Source organism: Trifolium pratense, linkage group LG7, assembly GCF_020283565.1.
Source record: "Trifolium pratense cultivar HEN17-A07 linkage group LG7, ARS_RC_1.1, whole genome shotgun sequence".
NCBI classification, from domain to species: Eukaryota; Viridiplantae; Streptophyta; class Magnoliopsida; order Fabales; family Fabaceae; genus Trifolium; species Trifolium pratense.
In genome coordinates, this window is record NC_060065.1 from 46712947 (window position 1) to 46729671 (window position 16725).

At 31.6% G+C, this 16725-nt stretch overlaps 1 protein-coding gene across 1 annotated transcript; it reads left to right on the forward strand.

Annotated features, from left to right (window-relative positions):
• The first annotated feature begins 2320 nt into the window (after positions 1–2320).
• Positions 2321–10624, forward strand: LOC123898045 (peptidyl-prolyl cis-trans isomerase CYP71). Its single transcript, XM_045948893.1, has 13 exons — positions 2321–2647; positions 3837–3922; positions 4482–4570; positions 5105–5344; positions 5474–5595; positions 6372–6447; positions 6551–6658; positions 6740–6916; positions 7072–7289; positions 7484–7616; positions 7900–8123; positions 8265–8418; positions 10251–10624. The coding sequence occupies exons 1-13, from the start codon at positions 2508–2510 to the stop codon at positions 10332–10334; spliced, it is 1851 nt and encodes a 616-aa protein (XP_045804849.1). The 5' UTR covers positions 2321–2507; the 3' UTR covers positions 10335–10624.
• The last annotated feature ends 6101 nt before the right edge of the window (positions 10625–16725 follow it).

Here is a 16725-nt window from a genome sequence, read left to right on the forward strand (position 1 = left end):
CCATGTCAATTTCTGTTTTTTATTTGTGGCCCTTTTTTATTTGTGGAAGAACATGCATCCAACCACGTGGAAATGTCGTGTGTTGCGTGCACAAGACAACCGTGGGGTTTGGTTGTAGCCACTAGCTTGTGAGAAGTGAGAGTGATGATAACCACCCTTCATTTTCAGATTCTGATCATTTAGAAACATTTTGTTCTGTCTGATTGACTTTGAGTATTGCTATACATTCCATTTCTAATAGATTTGCTTAAGATTGAACTTCCTCCAAAGCATGTGCAGACACAAACTTGATATGAGATGGACGAGGACGAGTGAAAGACACTCACACATGTTGGACACATGATAAACTTAATTCTAGAGTATGTACTTCAAAGGTGTACACATTAAACTTTAGGTTTCATTTGCACACACCACTATATGCAATAGGCTGTTCATAAAGTTTATAGGATGTTTTTCTTCACCCACTCTTTTTTACTTGAAGAGGAAATGAAATGTATATCAAATCGAGTTTTATATACGACTATTAAGCCATTCACACAAGATCAAATCCATCAATTATTTAATGAATTTAAAAGGTCAATTGTCTCTTAAAAAAAAGGATCGGATGTAGTACCTTTTTTTGGTCAAGTAGTTTAATGATTAATAATCCACCCTTAAAATGAATAGGCAAATTGTTTGAGTTCAAATCTCAATTCCTGCATATATAATACGATATTATTGTCAATTTAGTTGAGCTTACGGGGACTACACTAAATTATACTTACCCAACCTATATGTATTTCGCTCCATTAATATAAAATTTGCAACTCTCGAGCAAATTACACATTTGTAAAAGAAAAGTAATTTCAACACTCGTATTTTTTTTGTTTGGTACAATAGAGGGTAAAACCCAAGAAAGAAAGAAACTACTCCAAAATATAATCAAATAGAATTTGTTGCAGCTCACTCAGAGCCGTCTCCAAAATGATCAAATTCAAATGATCCACCATAGTGCTAGAGTTAGCAAGCTAATCAGCACTCCGATTTCCTTCGCGTCAGTTATGGTTGATTCACACGTGCCACTTCATTTTTAGCAGCTTCATGATACGTTGAACTAAAATAGGGATATTCCCATTAAACTTGAAATTGTCAGAGATCATGTCAATCAATATCTTTGAGTCACTTTTCACTATAAGATGAGAAATATGTTCCCTCCAAACCATGTACAAACCCAAGTACAAACCCCACATCTCAGCATGTAATGCATCACAAGTTCCAATCTTCTTGGTGTGGCCTTTAATCCATCTACCATCTGAATCTCAAAAAAGACCACCGCAACCATCGCTGCTGAGTTTGACCCATCCATCGCTTGATCGCTTCTATCCTATGTAGATAATGTCCTTCAATTTAGACCCTATGTGGAGAGACTTCTTTTTGGAGTCTTCAATATCTTTAATGAATCTTTGGATCAATAAAGTTGGATTATTCGGCCGTCTGAAGTCAGCTTCAAAGATAGTTTTATTTCTCCACTTCCATAAATACCAACATGTCGTCATGAAGGTGGTTTGTCAATTGTCATCTAGATATGCTCGTCCCTACCTCTTTCCTATTAATGTTACATAAAAACCAGTCCCTTCAATCAAAGGAAAAGAAATTAGTTATAAAACTAGAAGGCACAATATGAAGCCATACCCGAGTGGCGTGAATGCAGTCACAAAGCACATAAAGGACAGTTTCATCTTCATTCCCACAACATGGGCAAGTAGGAGAGATTCCACTACCCCATCTACTTCAACACTCATATTTTTTAATTACTTGAAACATGTTATAATTCCAATATTAATTTGGTTCATTCAAGAGAGATATTTTAATGTTCTGCATTATTTTTTATCATTTGAGTTGTACTTACGAAACTTCTTTTACTTTCATAAATGATTCCAGATGTGAACAAACCTAACTACAATTAGAAATCTTAACTTCTTTTACTTACAATATTCATAATGAAGTGACTTAGATAGCTCAACTGATTTGAACTAAGAGTTCAGATAATGAAATATTCAGGGTTCAAACTTTGAAACTACTAATCTAACAAAAAATTATTAATTATTAATTATTAACTATGACATTTTAAAGAAAACTAATTGAGTAATTAATTCATAATTGACTAACTAAAGTAACAAACACTAACTATCCTAACAAAATCATGTAAGAAAAATGGGGTGCAAAAAGTATCTATTTGTATTGGGTTGGCCAAAAAGAAGTTGGTTTACCAAAGTATAGCCCAACCCAACCCAATACTCATTGTCGGTTTATCAAAACGGAATAATTATCAAAACGACACAGCATTTAGGGTTTTTACGCAAATTCTCACTTCACTCACTCTTTCAATTACAATAAGCTTCTTCTGTTTCTTCAATTTCCATATTCATCGCATAATCTTATAACTTCTTCATCCAATTTATTCACTTCAAATAATTTAATCATTTTTCTACATAGTTGAAACACTCTCTTCTTAATTCAATACGATAATGGCGGAGGAGCATGATAATGGCGCGAATGTAAGCGAAGATGAACCCTTAGTTGGACCCGGTCCAGCTCCTCGTGCTCGACCCAAACGACCTCTTCAATTCGAACAAGCTTATCTCGATGCTTTACCTTCCGCTAATATGTAAGTAATTGCTGTTAATCTCTTATTCTTTTAGTCGTAGAGACTCTAGATTTTGAATTAGGGTTTGTGTTTGATCAATTAGGAGAATTTGAAATTTGAAACTATAGCAATGGATTCACTATGTTCAGGAAAATGTATGCAGTTAAATTAGCATCTTTAAGGACCTGTTTGGGTTGTTGGCTTTTGAGCTTATATATACGGACATGATACGCACTTTGTGACACTGTTTGGGAGAACTAATGAAGATAGTTTATGATGTGTTAAAAAGCTGTTTTTTTTTTAAGCTTATTTTGGCTCGAAATAGCGGATAGCTTATAAGTTAGTTTATAGCGAATAACTAACAAACTAGTTTATAGCTTATAGAGGATAAACTAGCTGATTGAATTTGTAGTGTTTGGTAAAGTTAGCGGTTGAGCTAGGTTGTAGATATGAAATAACATAAAGAAGGTATGTTTGATTAATATTTAATTTTTTTCATGTAAGATGACAAGGGTAAAATTGAGAGAAAAAATGATACCGATAGGACTGATAATCCAATAGAATCAAGTGATTCTATGGCAGAATTACAGTATACGTTTGAATGATAAAGTGACTACTAAAATCATGCATAATTCCCTACTGAACATTCTTTCCTCTTATAACCAGCAGATCCCTTTTCTCTTTCCCCCATGCCACCTGTCTCTATTCATGCTTTTCCCACTAAGTTAGATACAGCTCTAGTGAGAATGCTAATCCACTGCACCTCTCTGTCCCTCCTTACGCTATAAACTTTTAGCATTAAATAAGATAATTGAATTAGTTTATCAAAATAAGCTATAAACTAGTAAAAATAAGCTATAAGTTCGTGAAAAAAAGAAGTTGCCAAACAAGTATTTTTTTTGTCATATGAGCTTATAAGCTATAAGCTCAAAATTTGGGCATTGCCAAACAGAGCCTTTCTCATAAGCTCTCCAAGATAAGTTATGAAAACAACTTATTGGTTATACGATGACAATTTAAGTTTGTTTTATCTCTTGTTATAGAAGTAGAAAATAGAAATAGCTCAAACATTAGCACATATCATGATAAGCGCTTATGCTATAAGCTGTAAATTTAAGTTTTTTTTATTGAAACAGGGGCTAAGTGTGTATGAAAACGTAAGAGTAATGGAAATGGAAATTGGATGTTTATTATTTGTTTGGTTTTATAGGTACGAGAAAAGCTATATGCATCGTGATGTCGTTACGCATGTTGCTGTTTCGTCTGCAGAGTTTTTCATTACTGGAAGTGCAGATGGTATATTGTGTTCTGATTGTCATTTCTGCAATTGTATTATGTTTTTTGAGTTTGAGTGACTAATATTAGTGATTAATTTTGATTTTTTTGCCAGTCATGAGTAGACTGCTGCAGATTACTTTAAGCAACCGATATAATGTAGTGACCTTTTTTTTTTTTTTTTTTATGTAATGAACTTGTGATCTTATTAGCTGCTACTTTTACTATTAGAGATTTAATTTTTTTGCACTGATGGTGTAAAGTTGTTTTACATATGTATCAAATCATACCTAATCGATATTTGTAGAGATATTTTAGGAATTAACTTTAAAAAGTCCCATCATGGAGTAATTTGATACAAGTTTGAAAAAATTACACTTTCAATGTATACAAATTAAATCCTTACTATTAATCAAAAAAATAAAAATTAAATCCTTACTATTATCTATATTTTGTTGTTTTTTTGTTAAAAAATTTACATGCTATAACATTTGTAGTGTGAACAAAGGTGTAATATTTGTCTCTTTTGGAATAATAACATAATGTTATATCTCTTTGTGTGGTTTACTTCTGTTGTCAGGGCATTTGAAGTTTTGGAAGAAAAGGCCTATTGGTATTGAGTTTGCAAAACACTTTAGATCTCATCTTGGTCCTATTGAAGGTCTAGCTGTAAGTTCATTAACCTGACACAATCTTTTTGCTTGTAAACAGTAAAGTCATGTATGATTTAATTGGTTGTTTCTTCAATTCTATGATATATGATATTATCCTTTGTAGTCAATGGCAGATAAGTGGCCAACTCAAAAAACACTATAGTGGCATATTGGGTTGTGGTATGGATCGAACAGTTGAAGTTTAAGGACTAGAATAGAATAATATTACACATGTAAAAGCTCGAGAATAGAAGAATACACAAAATTAAAGACCTTCGTAAATCATAACTAATAATCAATGTTCATTGTTACCAACATCCAAACTCTATATAAATCAAATTAGTTTAAAGGTGCAATGAACAAAATGCAAATAAAAAGTAGGGGGAGTGGCTATGAATTTGAGGGAACATTCATGCTTTTGTATAGTGCCTAGGGGCCCCTACAGCTGCTATTGACTATTGAAAGTATAGTTATACTTAGTACTTAAGTATTTTTGTTTTCATAATATTGTTGTGCTTGTCATCAACCATGACTTATTTCAGCTACGCAGGTTAGTATTGATGGTCTGCTTTGCTGTACAATATCAAATGACCGTTCTGTAAAAGTATACGATGTAGTCAACTTTGATATGATGGTGATGATTCGGTTGCCATACATTCCTGGTGCTATTGAATGGGTTTATAATCAAGGGGATGTCAAAGCTAGGCTTGCTATTAGCGATAGGAACTCATCTTTTGTTCACATCTATGATGCACGATCTGGTTCAAATGATCCAATCATCTCCAAAGAGGTGCCAATTCTAAATTACCTATACTGTAACTGAGCTTTCAAAATGCATTAGCTTTTATTTACTATTTTATGTGTTATTTCTTTTCAAAATATAATTACAAATATTTTCATTCTTTTCTCCTTCATTCAGATTCATATGGGTCCTATTAAAGTTATGAAGTTCAACCCTGTGTATGATACTGTAATTTCGGCAGATACAAGGGGTATCATCGAATACTGGAACCCAACAACACTCCAGTTCCCGGAGGATGAGTACGTGCTTTATTAGTGTCTTACTTCAGTTCTGCGTCTGTCTCTTTACTTAGATAACAGATTCATCAAGATTTAAATACTTTTGGTTGTCGGTCCTCAAAATTCTGTCTCTTACGTATACTCAAATATGTCAAACCACTTGCATTTTACAAATTTTGTTTAGCTTAACCACATGTATATTATAATTTGAAAACTGAGAATTCTGAAGTCCACCTCTAGCAATTTCAACTACCACTCTTTGAATCTTAACACAAGGTGCAATCATAAATAATAATCTTATGAGTCCATGATTTAAGTTTAACTATTAATAGTTTTAGTTGACCATAAAAAATACTACCTTAAATACAGTATATCATTCCTATTTAGGTGCTATATGAATTTGATTCCAAATGTTGCAACATATGAGATTTGATTCATACTGCCAGAGGGAACATAATGGCTGTTGTATCCAGACTTCAGAGTTTGTGTTTTTTAAATTCTGTTTGATGTTGTATTATAGCCTACTCGGAGGCACCTTTTGACAACATGGCTATTGATCTAAGAATTTTGGGTTAGGCCAGCTAATAAGGGGCCACTAGACATATGTACTACGTGAAACAGAATTGTAGTCAGCAATGGCGTGAAATAGAAACTATTAAACATTATGTGATTGTTCCTACATTATGACTATTAGCAGTTTTTGTTACATAAAACAGTTACGGAAATTTGTAGCTGCATGATGTATGGATTTTGTGTAGTTACTAATGCAATTTAATCATTTCCTTTGGTGCTCGCAGGGTGAGTTTTAAGGTTAGAAGCGATACTAACCTCTTTGAAATAGTAAAATGCAAGACATCTGTTTCGTCTATTGAGGTACCACAGTTGTCTAAACACACTTCCAAATGAATAGTTGATAACTTAATATTCTGTTATTGATTTCGATGGTACTTATTTTCTGTATTGCATCCTACTTTAGGTCAGCCCAGATGGTCAACAATTTTCCGTTACATCACCTGACCGTAGGATACGCGTGTTTTGGTTCAGAACGGGTAAACTGAGGCGTGTTTATGATGAATCCTTGGAGGTAACAGTTTTGCCTGAAATTTTGTCTTTTCTCTAATTGTTTTTGGACATTTGATTTATAAATGAATTGATATATTGATAGGTTGCTCAAGATCTCCAAAGAAGCGATGCTCCATTATATCGATTGGAAGCCATTGATTTCGGTCGAAGAATGGCTGTTGAGAGAGAAATAGAGAAGACAGAAAGTGCACCACAACCAAATGCGGTTTTTGATGATAGTTCCAACTTTCTTATATATGCAACCTTGCTTGGGATTAAAGTGAGTTTTTTCGTACTTAATTGGGTTGCAATCATTTCACTTCCTTCGGTTATACATTTTTTTAGTATTTGTAACTTTTTTCGTTGCTTGCTAATGCAATGCAGCCACTAGATGAAACTTCATTCCCTAATGTTTTTACATCTGCATGGCCATAGGTTGTTAATTTGCACACCAATAAAGTTGCTCGAATACTTGGAAAAGTGGAGAATAATGATAGGTTCTTAAGAATAGCTTTATATCATGGTGAACGAAGCAGCAAAAAAGTAAGAAAGATTCCTTCAGTAGCTGCGAATGCAAATGAGAGCAAAGAGCCCTTGACAGATCCCACTCTCCTATGCTGTGCTTTCAAAAAGCACAGGATATATTTATTCAGGTATGACAGTTAAAACTCCACCGTCATCGTACCACTCCTTTATTTGATAATGTCATGCATGGTATTTGCCTGGTAGCATTTTGCCTCAGTACGTTTGAGGTTTTACATTTTGGTTACTTCTTGCATCATTTGTTGTTTGGCACGCAAAATATAAAATCTAAATTGTAGCTAAGTTTTGGTATGCCGTGTATCAGTCGAAGAGAGCCTGAGGAGCCTGAAGATGCAACTAAGGGAAGAGATGTGTTCAATGAAAAGCCTCCCGCTGATGAACTTTTGGCAGTTTCAGATATTGGAAAGTCACTTACAACATCACTTCCTGACAATGTGGTGAGTTATCTTAATTTGGCCTTTAATGTAGGTTATTGTGGTTGACAATCAAATAGAAGACTGCTTTTAATCAAAATAATTTATTCCCCAATCCACACAAAAACAAAAGTTGTCTATCAATAGCTTATCTCTATATTCTTCTATTTAAGTAGTTATCCAATAGCAGACAGGAAAGATATTTCCTTCATTCTTTACTCGAGTAGTTTTACATATTTTCTTTACAAGTTAAAATTAGGTTTGTTCCCTATAAAGATTCTGACAATTGCAATTCTTCTTTTTGCAGATTATGCACACCACTATGGGTGATATTCACATGAAGTTATACCCAGAGGAATGTCCAAAATCTGTGGAAAACTTTACAACTCACTGCAAAAACGGCTACTATGACAATCTTATTTTTCACAGGGTCATCAAAGGCTTCATGATACAAACAGGAGATCCTTTAGGAGACGGCACTGGTGGGCAATCCATTTGGGGAAGAGAATTTGAAGATGAATTTCACAAAAGGTACTCAATTCTGTTTGTAAATGTTCTGTCTTATTATGCACTTGAAATATGATCACGATTTCAGACTCTAGAGTAACTATATAACTATCATCTGTGTTTGATCATCTATGAAACTTAGACCATATAATTTTTCTTTTGCAGTTTAAGGCATGATAGGCCTTTCACATTGTCAATGGCAAACGCGGGGCCAAATACCAATGGTTCTCAGTTTTTTATCACCACAGTGGCTACTCCATGGCTGGACAACAAGCACACCGTATTTGGTAGAGTTGTGAAGGGAATGGATGTTGTCCAGGTAAATTGGATTCTAATCTTCCGTGAGCATTATCTAGTACAACATATTAAGTCATGTCTGTCATATCTTGGAATTCCCTGCATGTTTTTGTGCAGATTTTATTTGGCAAATAATTTCCATGAATGTGCTTTGTATCACCTGAATATATCTTTAAATGAGTTCTTTCCTTGATTTCTTTTTGGCAATATTGTCAAACTCGAGAGTTCAGATAAATCCATAATCTCCTTAGACTTTACCTAACAAAGAATAATATTGAAAAAACCCTATAAATGGCATGTATATATAATAAATACTCCTTCCATCCCTAAATCTAGGGCCCCATGGACTAAATTATGGGAATTAAGAAAATTGTAGTAGTAGTTGTATTTTTTTTTTATGATACTAGTAGTAGTAAATTTGTTAACAATTGATATTGCTTTTAAATATTTAACCCTTCAAAAGAGATAATCAGTTAAGGTTTCCATTATAGTATTTAATTATTTAGTGGTTGTTGTAGAAATAGATGGAAATTAATTAGGGATATGTTAATAAAGAAATAATTAATGTAGTTGAAAATTCAAATAGGGTGGGTCATATAGAGAGAGAAAGAGAATAAAATTTCTCAAGAGAGCATTATATTTAGGGGCAAGAAGGGAGTAATATAATTCCCTTAGCACAATATATAATATAAGAGAACTGCTAGCATCAAACGCTCGTGCAATCTTCAACCCACATTAGGCACCTTTTTAAATTTATCTCCTTTTCTTGTGCTCTGCCTCTCCAATAAAAATATAATAATATTCCCGCCTCTCCCCATGCGTGAAACTCCAAAAACAAATCATCCTTTTTTTTGTGCTTCTTCCATAATGAATTCATAAGATCTTGAATCTTATTACAGAAAAGAAGTTTTGTGAAACTAGTTCTCTCACTTTCCTTGTTGGAGGCTAGTGCTTTGATCCTTTTCTTGTGTTTTGTGTTGTTGTTAATCTTTGGTAGACTTGCTATATCAAAGTTCTAATTTGTTGCGAGTCTTAGTTCTAAGGGGGTTATTATTTTGGTTAAATCTTTATTTTTGATTGATGGGTAGACCGGAAAAACACATTAAGTTTGTGGCACGTGAGGTGGTAGCTTACCAGTGTGGTGGGACAACTGGGTTGTGACTGGAGGTGTGAGATACTTGTGCGTGAGTGTAAGGATGAGGGGATAGGGATGTTGGTCGCTGGTGGTTTGTGCTTTGAGAGAGAGAGAGAGATCGGAAGAAGGTGAAAATATGTGGTTTTTGGAGAACCGGTTGCCTAGTTTACAAATTAAAAGTAAGGTGTTATGGCATCAGTATATGGGCGAGTGTTTGTTGCTGTGTCAGTGTTTGACACTAGCAGTTATCATAATAAAAATGTCATGGAAAGGGAGGTAGTGTTCTCTTGGTGCCGTGAAGGCTTCAATGAAAACAGTGGAAAACAACCAAGCCCTATGCATTAGGTATTTTTTCCAACTTTTCTTAGACTTAACAACTTGTGGACTGACTCATTAGTTTGAGTTGGACTGAATATACACTGATTAGAGTCGATGCAACTAACCTGCTTTTGGGGCGTGATCAAGCTGACTCGTTGGTTTGATCTAGTTAGACTGAATATACACTGATTAGAGTCTATGCAACTAACATGTTTTTGGGACGTGATCAATCTGACTCGCTAACTTGCTAATTTGACAACCATGGTTTTTGGTCCATGGAGCTTCTTATTTTCCTTTCTCTTAACTTTTCATCATGATAAATCTTTTTCAGGTCCTCGTTTCATTAATTTGAACTTTCTTTTGTACCTGAAAAATTAATCAATTGAGAACTTTGTTGGCAGGCTATTGAAAAAGTGAAGACAGACAAGACAGATAAGCCATATCAAGATGTTAAAATTTTAAATGTCACTGTACCAAAGTCTTGAAGGTCTTTGGTTTTTATGAGTGGTACAGTCGGTCTTGTATATTGGACTGGCCATACGTTGGTGAAGCACTAACAGGATAAATTTTTAACTTCCTTCAGATCAATCAACCTTCAATTTCACAGGTTTTGTATGAACGTGGCAATTAACTATTCTTCGTGTGCAGTGCAGCACCTTCATTTTTGAACTGTTTCTGTCACAGATGCCCTCTTCCCGTTATCTTAACCTTTGTTACAAGCGTTACGAAGCTGTATTGTTTTCTGCTGTCAGTGAAATGTACTTTGAATTCTAAAGGGTTGCTGTGATCAAATCTCTTTGAATACTATGTAGTGTGTGACATTCTTGCTTTATTAGTAATTATTTTGTTGAAGACGTTTCTAAAACCTTACTGTATTGTGTTTGTGGGAGCTTTTTTTCGGCAGCAACACCTTTATCGATTATTTTCCTTTATATATACTTCTAGCATTAACTAGGACTAATATACGCGTTTAGTAAAAAACATGGAGATCGATGTTTTATCCAACATCGATGCTTTATCGATTATTTTCCTTTATATATATCTTTGATTTGTTAAAACAAAAATCCACCCTTGTTTTAAGATTTTTAAGTCCTGACTCATACAATCCCCAAACATTTAGTTCTACTACCTTTGAAGTGATTATTACATGGATTCAGATTTAATGCAGTAGTGTTCTTTTATTGCATTTGCTGCAGTTGTGGGCTGTCTACTCGATAAGACGATTCACATTTGCTGCAGTAGTTAAAATACATTGATAAAATGTGAGGTGTTTGATTTGTTTGATTTGATTCAACGGCTATTTAGAAAACATGAAATTGTGGATTAGGGTTTCATGGATGTTCTTCCCCTCCACCTTCATTTCCAATTAAATATAAATTCAAAGCTTTTTATGAGGACTAAGAATAAATTACAAGTAAAATGATTTCAATAAATTATTGTTTCAAAATCTAACGGACAATTTTGATAGTTTTAGGTTGGATATTTTCATCAAATTCAAACTTAAGACCTCACACTTTTAACTTTTAGATGTTTATTACTTTGTTTATAGACATTTTTTTTTTTATCATTTGCTAATATATTAGTTGTTAAGTAAAATAGCTTCCGTAAAGAAAAAATGATTTTTTTTTTTGAGATTTTGAAAAAAAAATATTAAGCTATTTTCTGTTTGTTTTCTATCATAAAAATATATATTTTTTAAAAAAATTGAAGCTCCTGCACTTATGTTTCTTAGCTTTAAAAGATTCTAGAAAAGCCATTAGGATTTAGGATTACATTTTTATTTTATGATGATAAAAAATAGTTTTGTTTTACAAAATGATTTTCTAAAAAATCTATAATAAACACTATTAAAATGATAAAAGTGATCTTTTAAGAAAAATAGATTTTTTTTCTTAAAAAAAATTTAAGTGACTGTTTGAGTGTTTGTTATAGTTTTTATTTATTTATTTATTTATTTTTATAAAAGAATCACTTTTTTTTTTAATAAAAATAATCGCTTTTAAAAAATATTGCATAAAGATTTTTTAAAAATAACCACTTTTAAAAAAAGTGTCATACATTCAAATTCACTATTAAAGCACCTCTATATTTTTGAATGCTAAAGCTGATCAATATTTTTAACAAGACTCTGAAGCATATTTTAAATGAAAAGTAACACATATGTCTTGCCTTTGAGTAACCAAAGTCACAGATCAATTGTTTACAAAGTATGCCTAATGCCTACAAGCAAGAAAAATAATACTGTTGTTGAAGAACAAGAAAACAGGTTAATTAATTAATTATTACCAACTACTACTCCGTCCCAACCGTCCCAAAATATAAGCAAAAGGAGGTCAACAAAAGTGAATGTATCTGGACTAAATTTTAAACCAAATACATCAACTTTCATTGACCAATTTTTGCTTATATTTTGAGACGGAGGGAGTACATGCCTATTTAGCATATTTCTTTGGTCTTCTTCAAAAAAGAAAAAAATTAATTAACTATTTTTGATAATGTTTGCTTTCTCAAGAAAATACCTTACTACTTCAATAAGTACTATCTCATTATATATATTATGATAGTGTGTATTGTTACTAAACTTCACCTATTATTAAGGTAGCCACTTAACTAAATCAATCCTAATTACAAGGATTTGTTGTTTTACAACATAATCATGTAGACCCATTAAATTAGGTGATACGTTATTGGTTGTTTTGTTGTTGTTTTTTTATATCTTTTTCTTTCATTGTATATTATTATTTTTTCATTGTATATTATTGGTTCTATATAAAGTGATTTTAATTTGCAAGGCCGATTAGACGGACGGAAATAAGCAACTAGTCGTGCCATCATACTATACCTTACTGTCGGATTGGCAAAGCTAAAATATAATATATTTTTTGGACAAAACTAAGCTAAAATATAATCTAAAAATATAAAATTTCCACCATCATAAAAGTAACAATTATCATACAACGGTATAAAACTCTGATGATATGTTTATGTAAAATTGAATTCACACTTCTAAATAGAATAAAATATTTATATTTATGTATATATAAAGTAAATTTCTCGGGTCTTACGGTTTTATCCACTTCAAGTTAGAAAAAGTTCCACAAGGATTAAATAGTTTCCTCAATAAAACACATTGAAATCGGAAATTCAAATCAAAATGCACTGAAACAACATTCAACTAAATACATTCAAATCCAACATTAGAGCACCTCAATATTTTTCTATGCTAAAGCTAACAAATAGGTCTTGCCTTTGAGTAACAGATTAATTGTTTATAAAGTATGCATATTGCCTATAAGCAAGAAAAAGAATATTGTTGTTAAAGAAGAAGATAACAGGTTTATTAATTAATTAATAATTTTTTTTTGATAATGTTTGCCTTCTCAAAAGAATACCTTACTACTTCAATAATTCTGTGGTAAATCAAATCAACTTTAAAATAAACTCATTCAATTATAACCATCAAATCATTGAAAAATTGAAATTAATCATGACTATTTTCTAAAATCACATGTATGAATATGCTTCAAGTCAAAATTAATTACCTTTTGAAAAATTAGTACGTCTTTCGCAATATAAGTGATTATCTTTTGTACACCTCTTTTATGCCACTTGTTGAAGTCTTTGAAGTCTTGAAAAAAGTTGCTGCAGAAATCGTTTGATTGAGGTCTCAAAATTCAAATGGAGTCTCAGATGATCTAACAATTTCTGCAACAACTTTTTCCAATAAAACAAAGGAATGTAAATACCAAGAGATGAAGATCGGCATTTTTGTGCCTCCCCCATTGATGTTGTATATAATTATTCCATTTAAATAATTCTCTTGACGGATTTATTCATATCAATCTTATTATATAGTATTATGATAGCGCGTGTTTGTTACTAAACTTCACCTATTATTAAGGTAGCCACTTAACTAAACAATCCTAATTACAAGGATTTGTTGTTTTGCAACATAATCATGTAGACCCATCAAATTAGTAAATTAGGTGATATGTTATTGGTTGTTTTGTTGTTGTTTTTTTTAATCTATTTTTTTTTTCATTGTATATTATTGGTTCTATATAAAGTGATACGTTACTTTGTGCTTCTTCCGATTAGACGGACGGAAATAAGCAACTAGTCGTGCCATCATACTATACCTTAATGTCGGATTGGCAAAGCTAAAAAATATAATATATTTTTTTGACAAAACTAAGCTAAAATATAATCTAAAAATTTAAAATTTCCACCATCATAAAAGTAACAAGTATCATACAACAGTATAAAAATCTGATGATATGTTTTTTACTAGAAAAAAACAAGAAACAACAAAGGTATCCTAGGTCCAACAAACAGAAACATACAGACCCCAATTAACTAGAATAACTAAATAACAAAAAAAAACTCTCCTTTAAAGAGTTTCAAACATTGATTCACTCTACATCACATTGTCTCACCTAAAAATTAAACTAATTAATAATAATATAGTGTACATGTTCATGTCTACGTAAAGACATAATATATCACTATGTAGGTGGCATCTCATTGTAATTCAATTCCTTCCTTTGGAGAAAATAGAACACAGTTATTTCAAACAAAGAACCTTGTTTTTTGCCCAAATTTCCAGGTTACTCTAGTTTCCTCTTTCCTCATATTTCCAAATGTACTCTTTCCTTTGAATTGAAACACATTATAGTTAACCCTATTTATAATGGAATTCAAAAGCATCATACATTTTCTTCATGGCAAAACAATTCTAATCACTGGTTTCAATTACTTAAAAAATTATTTGTCTCACTCTTCTAAATAAAGGTTTAGTTATATACCATTTGTTTGTATGCTTGTGTGATTTTGTGGTTTTTATGAAAAAAAAATTAGAAGTTCAACTAAATGTGAAGAAACTATATCTTCTTCTTAGAGCCAAAAATTATAAATCTGCTAACCAACGCTTCCACGCTGAGGTGATGAATGTTTGTATTTTACAAGTTTAAAATGATTTGTATCAAAAAAATGTAAAGTTAAAACATTTTTTATACAAATGATTTTAAACTTGTAAAGTACAATATTCATCACCTCAATGAAAGTGTTAATTAGTAGATTTACAATCAATGATTCTAAGTAGAACATAAAGTTTCTTTACATTTAGTTGAACTCTTAGTATCTTTTCCACAAAAGCTGAAAAGCCACACAAGCAAATAAACATATGGTATATAATGAAACCATTACTTAGAAGAGATTGAGAGAGAGATAAGTTTTAATTTGCAAAGAAGCAAGTCATTGGCACCTGTGATTAGAATTTTCTGCCATGAAGAAAGTGTATAATGCTTTTCAATTCGATTAAAAATAGAGTTAACTGAATGTATTTCAACTCAAAGGAAAGAGTAAATCGGAAATAAAAAACTAACGTGGAAAAAGGAAACTACAGTAAACTGAAAAGAGGAAACCGAAAATAGGAAACTGATGTCTGGCAGGAGGAAACTAGAGTAAATTGAAAATATGGGCAATAAACTAAGTTCTTTGTTTAATATATAGTGATATATTATATGTCTTTATGTAGACAATAACATAACACATGTATACTATATTATTATTAATTGATTTAATTTTCAGGTGAGACAATGTTTGAATTGAGTTTGAAACCAATAGTTTGTTGGTCTAATGATGATTGACGCTGAACTTGACAGGGATGACCACAGTTTGATCCCCCGCAACTACGATCGGAAAGGGGCTGGAACCAGTTGATGCCAGAGCTGACCCCCGAACCAAATTAAACTGATGGTGAAAAAAAAATATTATTAGGTGAATCAATGTTTTAAACTCATATGAATAATATTAAACTTGTTAGTGATTAGAAATTTCATTCATAAAGTGTATAATGCAATGTTCGTACGAACTGAATTAAACTCGCGAGAATGATGTAAGATTACTTGTGGATAATATGCATGAAAGGTTTTTTTGTTTTTGTATTTTTTTTATCATTTTGAAACCAAGGGAGTAGTATTAATATGAGTTACAACTACATTGTGTAGACTTGCAGTTATTTTAGGCATTATTGATAAATGTATATGTCTCATATTTTTTATCGCCGTTTATTTGAATTCTAAATATTAAGTTTAGAAATTTGATTGTAATTTTAAAAATCGATATATTAGTTAATTAAAATTTTTATCATCAACAATTGTTCCCCTGTATAATAGTTATTTAAATTTTTCATTAGCAAAAACTTGTTTCACGTGTAAAGTAGTTTTTAAAATTTTTCATTGGCATCAACTTGTTTCCTCATGTATAATAAATAATTTAAATTTTTTATCAACAATTTTTTATCCCGTTTATAATCGTTATTTAAGAAAAAATTATTGATGACAACTTGTCATGTATATATAAATTTTTTGTCTAGTGTATATTAGTTATTCGTAAAAATTCATATTTAGTTTATCCATCTATATAAAATAAAATTTAACCTTTTGCAAGAGAGATTTTTATAATATATTAAAGATGATCGCAAAAAATAAATTCAAAATTTTTAAGCGCAAAAAATAAATTCAAAATTTTTAAGCGCAAAAAAAATAAATAAATTAATCTCTTTTTAAAATAAGTTAACCTTTTGCTAGAGAGGTTTCTATAATATCTACTAATCACAACAGCGGGAAAAAAAATCAAAATTCGAATGATACAACCAGTGGCGTCTCCGAGTTTTTGGGGGCTCTGTGCGAAATATGAAAGTGGTCCTTTAATAAAAAAAAAACGTAACTTTTTTTTATAAAAAAATCGTCATCGATTTAAATTGCAAATAACATAAAATTATAATCATTCTTGTAATTAACATAAAAAAGATTCATAGTCTAACAATAACAACAAAATACATTATAGTTATTTTGCTTATAAAAAAAATTCTCG